The sequence below is a fragment of the Gastrolobium bilobum genome, unplaced genomic scaffold (genome assembly GCF_033153095.1).
Source record: "Gastrolobium bilobum isolate Gb01-03AN ecotype WA unplaced genomic scaffold, APGP_CSIRO_Gbil_v1 utg12574, whole genome shotgun sequence".
NCBI lineage: Eukaryota > Viridiplantae > Streptophyta > Magnoliopsida > Fabales > Fabaceae > Gastrolobium > Gastrolobium bilobum.
In genome coordinates this window covers 39,686-53,465 of record NW_026898098.1, presented here as the reverse complement: position 1 = coordinate 53,465, position 13,780 = coordinate 39,686, and the positions used below count along the sequence as shown (strand labels likewise).

Genomic DNA, 13,780 nt, shown 5'->3' with positions numbered 1-13,780 from the left:
AAAAAGTAAATCACAAATCAAAATTTTATTTATTTTTTTATATTAATCACAAACCCAGAACTCAGAGACTTCTGGGTTTAATCGCTCTTATAATATCATTCTTGCAAATTAAAATTGTGTTTGTGAGAAATGAAATATGTCAAATGAGATGTCATTGCGTAGATCTCGAAAATTTATGTGGAATCAAAGAAAGAATTACCTGATTTGGATACCCGAGTTAAAAGTTATGGCCTTCAGAAGTTTTATGATTAAATTATTTTTTATTTTAGAAAAAAAATATGACACGTGTCAACACCTCATGAGAGACGCCCCATTGGAGCGTCTCACCCTAAGGGGAGATGCCTAAATGAGGCGTCACATTGTACAAAAGATCTGTAATTATTTTCAAAATTGTAATAAATGCGTAATTATTTTATTAAAAAGCATTAAATTAATTTTTTTGCCACAATATTTCTAATAATTATACTTTTCTGATAAGAAAAAATTCCTTCTCTTTCCTCATATGGAATATGCTCGAAAAGCACTAAGAGGGCGTTTGGTTCCAAGCTTTTCAACAGATTCCTATGCAAATGAAGTATAGTTTTTAGAAACACAACGTTTGTTTCAACAGATTTTTACCAAATTCCCATCCATGTCATTTGCATGGGTTTTTCAACTTTTGATGAGAAAGAAAGCTTTTCGCACTGTTGAGAAAGCGAATGTGAGGGTGGTTTTTTTGGAAAACCCGGGCAATGCATTGTTTGCATACTTTTTGAACTCTCATTATACCCTCCTCGGGGATAAAATTGGTCCACTGTTTGGTCCGCTGTTTGTTTGTTTAGGATAAAGGTATCGGGGATAAAATTGTAATTTTATATCATTTACCTATCTATATTTTTTCCAAAACCAAACATAGGTTTTCAAAATTTTCATATATTTTTCCGGTAAAATTTTATCCAATCAAACAACTTTTTTTTATATTTTTCTATCTATCTCACTTTCTTACCATTTCCCTATCAATTTTATTTTTCTAGTATTCAAAAAATTTCTCCTCAACCAAACGCCCCGTAAAATAATCCTGTTCTCACCACGCAGCTTCGTCACACGTTATTTTTTAACAACTACTTATTTGAAGTCGCACTATGCGACCTTCATGTTTATCTCATTTTTTAATTCCTAAGCCGTTGAGGCCAACAACGACTTTCATAAATTTTTTATTTTTTTAGAGAGATATTATATTTATCCCGCTTTTATCTTATAATTGTTAGAAAAAAAAATTATATAAGGGCAATATTAATCATTTAGTACTATGTTTTAAAATTAATCAAGTTAAAGAGTATTTTAATTTTAATTATTTTGATTATCTTATTGTGACAATGTTGAGTTGAGCTTGCGATATCTGTTGTTATTGAACATATTAGAATCACTAGCGAACGCACGTTTGTGCAAATGTCCACACTTGCGGATATAAAAATTTAATTTTAGTTTTTTTCTTCTTCTTTTTCTTTGTTGTAGATCCTTATTTGTCTCTTGGTTCAATATTTATTTTAGTCAGTGTTAATTTTGCAATGCACATGTTAAGAACCTTGAGATACACCACCCCAAAAGCTAGCTCAAAGGATGAGAGTGTCCCAGGCCATATAAAGGTCACAAAGGCCACATTAGTTGCTCATACAACCAATGTGGGACTCCAAGTCTCATACCTTGCAAATGGAATCGTAACATTCAATCACGCTCCGCAGCCCTGACGCCCACGCGGGCTGACTCTGCGCTATTTTTTACTAGCTCCGGGTGAACACTGCAATGCCGGCGTCACCACCTACACCGCTCGATTGTAATCGGGAGACATAGTGGAAGACATACCATTTGATAAGAACCTTGACATGCACCACTCCAAAAGCTAGCTCAAAGGGTGAGAGTGTCCAAGGCCTTATAAAGGCCACATTAGTTGCCCATACAACCAATGTAGTACTCCAAGTCCCATACCTTGCAAATGGGATGTAACAGATGACTTAATTTTCTGGGTTTGCACACTTCAATCGCTCAACTCAACAATCATTGGACATAGCTTCACTGTCATACTTGCTTCACTGGTAACATTTAATTTATAGGAAAAATGTTTGTCCTTTTAAATGACACAACTTGTGTCATTTCACTCTCACAAAAAGGTGAGACCCACACCTTTATTTTTTTTGTACACTCTCTTCCCCATGATCTATCTCTTTCTCTCATTTAAAATGACACAACTTTACATATTTTAAAATGACACACATTTTCCCCTTAATTTATACATCATTTTTTACTAGTTTATGTTTCTATCTGCCTAGAATTGCTATTCACCCTATATGTTTTTTCTACATTGATAAGTCATGTGAAAGTTATATCAAAAAAAATTTCTGGGTCGCTGCCCTCTAACCCCTGCCACTAAATGTGTGGACATGAATTAATTTTTTTGGGTCCGCCATTGACTAGAATAGCAGTGTAAGTTTTAGTGTGGACATAAATTTCTTTTTAGGTATCTGGTTGGATCTTTTCTCTAACCTATTTATGTTGGGGTTAAGTCCCACAAGACATAATACTCCCATCTCAGGAAGGCTTTCATTTTTTAATAGGTAATAAAAAAGAAGATTCTAGCGGTAGAATCAAATCCAGGATCTAAAAGACCTTCTGTGATCAAAGTTTACAAGAATCATGGATAAACTTTAGTATCTCTAATTTTGAATTTATGAATGTGAGAAACATGAATTTCTAAGATCCTAAATGTGCAGATTTCTGTTAGAAATCTCACCCCTTTTGCGGCACATTTTCATGTGCAGATGTCCATGAGATAGATGTTTCTCGAGGCAAGAGGTCGGAGTAGAGTTTATTTGAGATGGATGTTTTATTCATATTATTATGGATATGATTATTGTACCGTGACATGATTATTATGACTTTATGTTTTTACCAGACTATGTATGTTTTATTTGTTTCGTGAGCATGAAGGTTGTCCAGGTCTTTGATTTATTTGTGTATTTTGTATAGGCATGAGATATTTGGTCAGGACTACGTGATGTAGCTTCATGACTTAGTATTTAGTTATGGTATAGAGACATTTCAGGAATTCTATTGTGGTTTTACAATTACATAATAGATGAGTTTTATATTTCTATGTTAAAAAAAGAAAAAGTGATCTTGCATGTCTATAAACTTAATTTATTTCGGTTTTCGCAGTTCATTGAGCTGCGGTTAATATCGTAATATGATAACAATCCGGACGCATACGCTATGTTAGTACAACCACTTAAACATGCCAAAATACAGAATTAAGCTATCCGACAAATAAATGTGTTGCACGCGAACATTAACTTTCTGAGTTCCACTATTTCACTGAACCAAAATCTATTCTCCACCCTTCAACTTTAAATATCTTTAGACATGATCTCCCGTTTCCTCAAAATACTCACCCTCTTAAATTCCTGTCTTTGTAAACTGCTTGAGTAAACCACTGCACAAGTTAATAACCACCAGACTTCTAAAGCTAGCACTGAAGCAAAGTGTGGGTTACTAGAATCAGAAATTCCAGCATGGTATGTTTTAAGTAGAAATACAATGTTCAAATCCGTATATCTTTTAATCTTCAATTTTCTGAAACTGATTTACATTTTCCTTAGGATGTTATCTATGTCAAACAAGCTTTGATATTGAAGGAAGCTAAGCATCTATACAAGAAACTTATTAGCGAGGATCCAACGGAGAGTTTGTATCTGATTCACATTATCCAAAGGCTTGGCATTGAACACCATTTTGAAGAGGAGATTGAAGCTGCTCTTCAAAAGCAATATTTGATATGGAGCAGCCATCTCAGTGATTTTGACAATACTCATCAACTCTGTGAAGTTGCACTTACATTCCGCTTGCTGAGACAAGGAGGTCATTATGTTAACGCAGGTTTGGAATCTTCATAATTAAAATAAATAAACTAAAAAAGAAGCAATGATTCTTCAAAAAATTTGAAGATTTACTCACTATGTTTTTGCTCTTCATAAATGAGACAGAGCACACGTACTTTATAATTAAAATTTGTAATAAAATTAAAAAATTATAATATAGCAAAATAAATGTATCTACCTATATTGGCTATAAACAATTACATCACTGAAATACTAAATCTTGCATGCTTGCGTATGCCAGAAATTAGTATTAAAAAGTAGCTGTATACATATAGAGTAATACTCACAAGATGAATAAACACCCATTTATCTGAGCTTAGTTTTATTGAAGGAGTTATTTAGTTACAAATCACTAACTACAATGGACGTGCAGATTTATTTCACAGTTTGAACAGTGACAAAACAAAGTTCGGAGAAAAATATGGTGATGATGTGAAGAGTCTCATTGCCCTGTATGAAGCAACCCAGCTAAGTGTTGAAGGAGAAGATAGTCTTGATGATGTAGGATACCTCAGCTGCGATCTTCTACGCTCATGGCTGTCAAGACACCAAGACCATCATGAAGCTATATATGTTGCAAACACTCTTCAGAATCCGCTTCATTATGGCTTGTCAAGATTCTTGGATAGAAGCATCTTCCTAAGTGATTTCAAAACCAAGAATGAATGGACCTGTTTAGAGGAACTTGCTAACATCAATTCCTGCATAGTTAGGTTCATGAACCAGAATGAAATTACTGAAGTTTACAAGTAAGTTTCTTAACGAATAATGCCTCTGCAAGTCATATGTTGATTTTTGGTTGGTTATTAAAATATTGGTAATGACGAGTAAACTTTTTCCCTTAATTAACAGATGGTGGAAAGAGGTTGGAATGGGGAAGGAGGAGAAGTTTGCAAGGTATCAACCTCTTAAATGGTACACGTGGCCTATGGCATGCTTCACAGATCCACGCTTTTCAGAGCAAAGGATTGAGCTCACTAAAACTATCTCTCTAATCTACGTTATTGATGACATTTTCGATGTTTATGGGACATTAGACCAGCTTACTCTATTTACAGATGCTGTTAACAGGTATTCAAAATCAAATATCTATTTATGTATCAACAACATACAAAATCTAAGTATTCTTTTGATATCCCATTTTAATTCTTACAACGAATTGATCTCTCGATTCAGATGGGACCTATCGGGTACAGAGCAACTTCCAGACTTCATGAAAACTTGTTTAAGTGTTCTTTATGACACTACCAATGATTTCGCGGAAAAGGTGTACAAAATGCATGGTTTGAACCCTATAGATACCTTAAAAAAATCGGTAAAGAGTCCATTTATTTCGTTATGTCAATTATTTTGTGAAACACCAAGTAAATATAATGAAGCATTTTTATGAAACAGTGGGTGCGATTATTGAATGCTTTCTTGGAAGAAGCACATTGGTTGAATTCTGGTCAGTTGCCAAAGGCAGAGGAGTACTTGAACAATGGAATTGATAGCACAGGAGTGCATGTTGTACTTGTCCATGCATTCTTCCTATTTGATAAGGGTATAACTAAGGAATCTGTTGCTATCATGGAAAAAGGGATTCCAAATATTATATATTCAGTGGCAAAAATTCTTCGTCTTTCTGATGATTTGGAAGGAGCTGAGGTAAAATGGAGGTCTATTCTATTATTTATATCATTTAATGCACTATTTTTTATTTTTTTTTAACAACATTTTGTAGGATGCATATTAATTCAATGTTATTTTCTAATGATGTGGATTAATACAGAGTGAAGATCAAAATGGTCTTGATGGGTCATACATTCATTGCTTCATGAATGAAAACCAAGAAGTTTCAGCTCAAGACGCACAAAGGCATGTTGTCCAATTGATTTCAAGTGAATGGAAACGTCTCAATCGAGAAATCCTGACCCCAAACTCATTTTCATCATCATTTAACAATTTTTGCCTCAATGCTGCAAGAATGGTACCTCTAATGTATCAGTACCGTAGAAATCCAAGCCTCTCCATTCTACGGGAACAAGTCAAGTCACTGCTTAATGTTTGTGCTGGGCACATATAGTACATTGTCAAAGGCTATCATTTGTGATAAAATAATTTGCGACAAATTATTTACATGTTTGTATTAGTTTACTTTATGAAGTAATTAATGTTTTCAAAATAAATTGAAATAAATATGTACCAAGGAGTTTTAATAATGTACGTGCACATGAAATTTCTTAATATAAATTTTCATACCTCTAATTTATATATATATTTTTTGTATTCAATAAGAACTAAATAATATTTTTCCATTCAAATATATAACAAAACACCTATTTATCCAAAACCGAACCCGACACTGCGGAATATTCGAAACAGTGATCAAAATGTCACTGTTCACCGACTCTTTTACCTAAATGTCACGCGAACAGTGTTATTTTCCAATATGCCACGCGGGCAAGTTCGCTACAGTGCCCAGCGAACTTGGTTTGCTGACGTGGCACGTTTCTAGTGGACAACAAGTTCGCTACTCCTAATAGCGAACTATGTTGCAATAAATTCTGACACATTGGAGAAGTTCGCTGCCACATGCAACGAACAAGGTGTGCCACGTGTCTGACATGCACCAAATTTGCTGAAGGTACAAGCGAACTAGGTGCCACGTGGAACAATCAGAATTAATGTATCAATCACAATAAAACACAAAAATGAAGGAAAATGGCAATTTAATTAATGAGTCAATCAAAATTAATGTACCAATTAGCAATCACAATTAATGTGTCAATCATAATTAGCGTACAAATAGGATTAACTTTTGATTGTACCAATCACAATTATTGTACCAATCACCAATCACTTCGAAGGGTCATAACTTTTGATTCGGATATCTAAATAAGATATTTTTTTATTTTATTTCATATAACTTTTCGAGATCTACCCAATGACATCTCATTTGCCATATTTTATCTCTCACAAACATCGTTCGAATTTGTAACAATGATATCACAAATAATTAATGTACCGATCAAAATTAATTGCGATTGATACATTAATTGTGATGGTTGATTAGTACATTAATTGTGATCAAAATTAATTGTGAATGGGGATTGATATATTAATTGTGATTGATGATTGGTACATTAATTGTGATTAATACATTAATTACAATTAATTGTCATTTTCCTTCATTTTCTGTTTTTTTATTGTGATTGGAACATTAATTCTGATCGGGAAATGAGATTGTGCCACCTAGCACACCAAGTTCGCTATCCCTGGTAGTGAACTTCGTCCAGTCAGTTTTTCTTGTAAAAGTGTGTCACGTCTCACGAAATCATTGGCTCTCCCAAGTTCGCTATCAGTCATAGCAAACTTGAACATGTGGCAGTCAACTTTTCTGGCCAAAATATGCCACGTGTAACGAAATCATTGGCTACTAAGTTCGCTGGGCACTGTAACGAACTTGCACGCGTAGCATATTAAAAAATTACACTATTAAAGTGGCATTTAGGGAAATAAATTGTTGAACAGTGACACTTTAGTCACTGTTCCAGAATATTCCTGTGACTTTTGAGCGTAAGAGGAATATTGTGCTACACAAGTCGAATGACTTGTTAGTCAATAAATTATAGATAAGTCAAACTCAAATAAATGGCGGAAATTGTATATTTTAAGTAAGAATTGGATTGTTTACCAAAAAGAAGAAGAAGAAATAAGAATTGGATTTGGTGTTAAAAAATCAAATCGGTTATACTGTGAGGCCAATTTACAGAAAGACTGAAAATAAAATTTACTGACCATACATATTGCTGCAATCAAGCTCAAAGCGAAACATCAATATTGTAAAGCTTACGAAAATAAAATGCTCTTTTGAGTAAATTGAAACTCCGGAAGTAAAGTACATTAATTGATTTGTACTAAAAAAAAGAAAAAAGAAAAAAGAACATTAGTTGATATTTTAACCTGTTGTCGTTGTCAACCATTTGATAGGATTCCAATGTAATGTCACCTTCTTCGTCTTCTTTTTCTCTCCCCTTCCCCTCTTTTAATGCTTTAATGGCTCCTTAGATATTTGGAATTCTGTGCCATTGCATGAAGGAGCAACAAGACTTTTCAGAAAGGGCATGTTGGCCAATTGGTTTCAAGTGCACATGAAAATTTGTCAATCAAGCAATGCTGACCCCAAGCTCAATTATATGTTCCTTACCTAAATCTGCCTCAATGCTGTGGTGCCTCTGGTCTATTACATCGCAATCCTAGCAACTCCAATCTACGAGAGCTACTTCTATAGTACCTACGTCTCTTCCAAATGAGAAAAATATTAAGATTTAAGTAGCTGTTTGATATGAATTTTTTTTTAGAAATTTTGAAAAAGTGGGGTGGGATAAAAAAAAAAAATTAACCTTTGGTATGAGGAAATTAAAAATATTCTGGAAAAACAATCTTTCCCATCATTTCAATTTTAACTATATAATTCCAAATGAAAATATCATCTAATACATGTATTTTTTTTTTTTCATAACATCAGTAAAATTAATTCAATATTTTTGTGAAAATTTTAAACTTACCAAATATCTTTTTGTAACTTGTCAGGAAAAAAAAAAATTCTCACTATATTACATAAATCATTTTTTTCCAGTAAAAAAATATCTCATCTACCAAACCCTTCCTAAAAAAATATAAATAAAAATATTAAGACTTAAAAGAATAAATAAAAATTTGAATTTAAATAAAATAAAAAAAATTCTATTTTAAAAAAAAATACCGACTTCAATACTCGTGCTTTATTGGAGAAAAAAATCCCCAATCTATAGGAACATGTTAATTATTGATTTATGTCGATGGCGGGAACCTCTCTTTTCTTTTCTTTTTTTGATTTTTTGTTAAGTCTCATCCTAGTATCGTCGACTTTATGAATTTTGCACTTCAATTTCGTTTATTGAGACTAGGAGGATACAATCATACAATGATACAATGTTCCTGCAGATTAGTGTATAATTCATTTTTAACTTGAAAAATATTTAATAAAAGTAAAGTTGTAAAAAGGATGTATGGCTCACCGGCTAAAGGCATTAAAATAGTGGTTAGAAAAATTAACTTTAGTAATTTTGTATTAATTTTATTTATCGGTAAACTAGCTTGCTTATCCCATCAGTCATGTTGCACTAACACGACACAGGATACGACACGACACAACACTCCGATACGTTAATTCTAAACAATGTTAAATTTTTACATGTTAGGACACGTTTTGATATTAAATAATATTTTTAATTTATATAGTGTATATTATATTTAATATTTAATAATTTAACAAAAACTAAAATTAAACTTATAATACCCCTTAATTTTGTAAAGAAATATAAGATATCTCATATATTTATATTAAACTCAATAAAATAGTAATTGTAATCCAACAAATCTAATAGCTGAAACTAAAAACGCATTGCAACGCAATTTTTGAACTCTTTTTTGAGTTTCTGCAATGCGTGTTGGAGTGTCAGACATAACACGTTAGTGTGTTTGAAGTGTCGGTGCATCATAGCCAATTAATTCACATACTAGGCTAGTTTGACAAAAGTACATATGTTTTGAGTTATTTTTTCTTTGCATTGCGTTTTGTTAGGTTAAGGAGCTTGATTCAGAGCAACTCCTATTTGTGGAAGTGAAGTAAACTTGTCATAAGATGGAAAAAAATTAAAAAAAGTAAAAAAAAAAACACATAGAGAACACAAAGCAAATCTTAACGCGGAGAACCCTATTAATATTAAGAGTAAAAATCACGAGACCAATAAATCTATGAAAACTTCCACAATGAGAATATGATTACAAAGATGATCTCTTAGTGCAAGACTAAAGGTTTCAACACAAATACTTTACCACTAAGGATGGATTATAATAATTTTATCTCTCACTTGAAAGATTTCTCTCTCATCTTTGTGGTGGTGGAACTCTATTTCGTAGGAACTCTTTCTTGCATACTTGAACTTTCAAGGCTTTCTTCCTTCTCTATTTGTAGGGGAACTTTAAGACAATTTTTCAAGTTTAGATGATTAGGGAACAAATTTAGATATAGGACTTTTAACCAAAGTTATCTCGAGTCATGTGCATACCTAAAGCCATGTGTAGCCATCCTTTAATTATAGAGAAAAAATAACTCCAACACATTTGTAATTTTAAATTTTATATGTATAACTATTAGTCTTTTATTTATTGTATAAATATTTAACACATATTTAAATTATTTTAATTCAATTTCTTTTAAAGAGATAAGCAAAATATGCTATAGAAATTTTTTAAGCAAAATGTTATGCAAGTATAAAATAAATCTTATAAAATGTAACACAGACTTATATTTAAACTTTAATAATTATATAACATGATTTTTTTTTTGGGGATAATATTTTGACAAACATCTAATATAAACTTGTATATATAATTTAATACTTACATGTAACTGCATAAAAGGTTGATTTAATGCCTCCCAAAAAAAAAAGGATGATTTAATTATTTTGACATGATAAATTTCATTTTTAATAACATAAAGATCTTATATAATTAATTTCTACACTTTGTTCTTTTTTTGGTAATTTAAAACTTTATTAACAGTTTTTTAACTCGATCATAATTATATAGGTAATATCAAATAATATATAATATCATTAATTCTTAACTCGATCATAAACTTGAGGTCCAATAAAAAATTGTTAAAGATATAACGGGGCTGATTGAGTTCTATGAAGCTTCTCAACTAAGTTTTGCAGTAGAGGATACTCTTGACGAAGCAGGGGACAGGAGCATCAAAACATCATTAACATGGTCATCGTGTAATGTTTCAAATATATTGCAGCTTCCATTTCATAAAGGCTTGTCAGGGTTCTCAGCAGAAGCAACCACTAAAACTATTTCATGGTGACTAAAGGATGGACTAGCACTTTGAAAGAGCTAGCAAAGGTTGATTCCTGCGTGGTTGGTCAAGTCCATACATAAGCAGGAAATTCTCCAGGTTTCCAATTGAGTTCATAAGTAAATTATTATTATCATTATTTTTCACATATATTTTTGGTAATTTAATTAATTAACTGATGGTGGAATGACCTTGGACTTGCCAAGGAGTCAAAGCCTGTTCGGGATGAACCTCTTCAATGGTACATGTGGTCAATGGCATGCCTAACCGATCCACAGTTTTCAGAAGAAGAAAAAAAGGATTGAGCTCACAGAACCCTTGTGCCTAGTATACATAATTGATGACGTTTTCGACGTTTGTGGATCGATTGACAAGCTTACTCTGTTTACATACGCTGTCGATAAGTACTAAAATATGTAAACATTACTAAGATGAAAAGAAAAATGTTCATACTAATCTATTTACCTAATGAAAGAAAACAAATATTTGAGTACAAATGTTAATTGGAAGCCAAAGAGCAGCTACCATTCCACTTGAAGATATGGTCCAAAGCGCTGTATGACAATAGAAATGAATTCGCCTATAAGGTCTACATAAAGCATGGATGGAACCCTATCAACAGCCTACACAAATTTGAAAGGAAACAAAAAAAAACCCTATACAAAATATTGGGTCTCATGTACTTCATGGCTGTGCATTTGGCACTTCGCTGCTTGTTGCAGTGACCGCTAGACTCTAATGCTTTCTTGGTAAAAGCACAGCGGTTTTCTTCCCGTCACTTGCCAAAGGCAGAGGAGAACCTTAAGAAAGGGCTTGCCACTACACGGGTACAAGTGTTGCTAAGACAAACATTCTTTCTCCTAGATCAGGGCATAAGCAAAGAAACTACAGTTCTTTTGGATAAAACATAGATTATGAATTTGGAAGTCTACTGGAAGGGATAACTTATTTAACAGGCATGTGTATAAGGTTCAAAATTCCTAGCCCACGGAAGCAAAAACAAAATTCAATATTAGCGCTTGATCAGTGAGGTATTGGTTTGTCTTCTGACCATTATTTATCCCCTTCCCCAGTGGAAGTTCTAACTTGACCCCAAGTACGACACAACTCATTTCAATTAACGCAGTAATTTGATAATCAGTGAAATCAACGGCTACAAAAATGGATGCAAGGTCTACCACATGTTTTGGGGCAAATCTATTTCCAGTTTCTTCTTCCTTGCAAGATCGACAAGCGTTTTAGCTTCTCCAATCATTCCCTCGGAAAAAAGCCCCTCCACGACACCCTTCAATACTCCCACATCACTAAGCAACCTTCCATTGGTTGCCAAAGCAACTTTGCAGAGTTGAAAAGCCATATCAAAATCACCCTTCTCAGAGAGAAAGGGAACAAGAGTGCCATAAGTAGTACGATTCGCAGTGCCTACACATTTCACCAACTCATCATACCAGTGCTTAGCTTCTTCCAGTTTGCCATCACTACAGAAACCCTTAATCAAGACATTGAAACAATGAACATCAGGTTGAACCCCCTTCAATCTCATTTCATCAACTAGCTCAACCGCTTCCATTACTCGGCCACCAAGAATCATCCCCTTCAACCTCATCTTATAACTCACGACATCAGGATCAACACCATCCCGGGTTTGCATCAGTGCCCAAATCTTTTCACCTTCTTCATACCCACGCTTCTCATAAAACGCACCAAGGAGAGTATTGAAGGTAATTAGATTAGGCTCCATTCCCAACTCCTCCATCTCGCGAAGCATTCCAAGAGCCAAATCAGTGGAACCCATATCACAAAACGCATAAGTAACGACATTATAGGAGACAACATTAAGCTGTATGGAGTACTTGGAAGGAAATTGGCGAAAAAGCTCTTCAACGACGTCGTACCTCTTGGCGGAGACGGCAGCGCGGAGGAGGGCAGAGAAGGACTTGACAATGCGGTTGCAATTGAAGGTTGGCATTTCGTCGAACAGTGCGAGTGCATGGTCGAACATGCCAGCTTTACCATAGAGAGAGATGAGGCGAATGACGAAGCCTTCGAAGGAGATAAGCTTGTAGTTCTTTTGGTCCTCAAGGATCTCTTCGATCATTGGGAAGGCCTTCACCTTCGCCAGACGCAACACGGTGGACTTGTAGATATCGCTCCTCTGTCAAAAGTGCTTGTTCTTGCATAACTTCTTGAACTTGTCGACCACTTTTCGCAGCCCTTGAGGTGTCTCGTAATCATATTTATTGGTGTGAACACGTGTTACGGCCACAGGGTTGAGGACGGCGGTGGCGGCGGTGGTGGTGGATGGCTTGGCGGTGAAGATTCGAAGCAGACGATTCGTACTCGCACAAGACATTCTCGGGAGAAGTGAAGGAAAGAGCTTTAAGCGGAGGGAGGAGGGTTTAGGGGTTAGGAATTATACGAGACAAACGCTACTACGCTTGCGCTAACCCCAACACAACCAGGATTTATGATGTTGAAATACTTCGTGCCCGCAAAATACTTGCGCTAACCCTTACTTTTTTTTTCTCAATTTTTTAATGAGTTTCATAAAAAAAAAAATTTATGTATTATACATGATTTGCTTATTTGATGTTTTTGGATTACAATTATTTATATAAGCATGCCAAGTTGGTAAAATATTCCCAACATTCAACAATGATAAAAATCAAAGTACACATGTAATATTTTTTCTTTTTTCATATATTTTTTTCCGGTGAAGGTAAGATTTCAATTACATTTCGTTTAAGATATACCATTCTTTTGGTATTCCACTCCGATCCTCACTATGAATAGATCTCTCGATTCAGATGGATACTGGCTGTCACGGAGCAACTTTCATATTTCATGAAAATTTGTTTCATTGCTCTTGGTGTGGTGACATTTGTTATCGGTACGTGGTCTCGGTCCTTTATGTGTTTTCTTTTAACTCATATTATGCACTACAAGCTACATCAGTGAACTCCTTGGGCAGTAACTTGTT

At 34.1% G+C, this 13,780-nt stretch overlaps 2 protein-coding genes across 2 annotated transcripts; one reads left to right on the top strand and one right to left on the bottom strand.

Moving 5' to 3' along the window:
• The first annotated feature begins 2,958 nt into the window (after positions 1-2,958).
• On the top strand, positions 2,959-5,976 carry LOC133312842 (neryl diphosphate diphosphatase, chloroplastic-like). The gene is made up of 7 exons (XM_061514119.1): positions 2,959-2,973; positions 3,633-3,909; positions 4,285-4,660; positions 4,764-4,982; positions 5,088-5,226; positions 5,307-5,558; positions 5,683-5,976. The coding sequence occupies exons 1-7, from the start codon at positions 2,959-2,961 to the stop codon at positions 5,974-5,976; spliced, it is 1,572 nt and encodes a 523-aa protein (XP_061370103.1).
• A 5,998-nt stretch (positions 5,977-11,974) lies between these two features.
• LOC133312841 (small ribosomal subunit protein mS79 (rPPR3b)-like) lies at positions 11,975-13,153 on the bottom strand. The gene is made up of 2 exons (XM_061514118.1): positions 13,061-13,153; positions 11,975-12,955 (listed from the first exon to the last, which is right to left on the bottom strand). The coding sequence occupies exons 1-2, from the start codon at positions 13,151-13,153 to the stop codon at positions 11,975-11,977; spliced, it is 1,074 nt and encodes a 357-aa protein (XP_061370102.1).
• Between the last annotated feature and the right edge of the window lie 627 nt (positions 13,154-13,780).

Excerpts from the sequence above, each read along its gene's own strand:
- LOC133312841 (XM_061514118.1), bottom strand. The coding sequence starts at position 13,153 with ATGTCTTGTGCGAGTACGAATCGTCTGCTTCGAATCTTCACCGCCAAG. Across the intron at positions 12,956-13,060 it reads CCGTCCTCAACCCTGTGGCC|AGGAGCGATATCTACAAGTC; the intron begins GTAACACGTGTT and ends CACTTTTGACAG.
- LOC133312842 (XM_061514119.1), top strand. Across the intron at positions 3,910-4,284 it reads AGGTCATTATGTTAACGCAG|ATTTATTTCACAGTTTGAAC; the intron begins GTTTGGAATCTT and ends ATGGACGTGCAG. Across the intron at positions 5,227-5,306 it reads TAGATACCTTAAAAAAATCG|TGGGTGCGATTATTGAATGC; the intron begins GTAAAGAGTCCA and ends TTTATGAAACAG.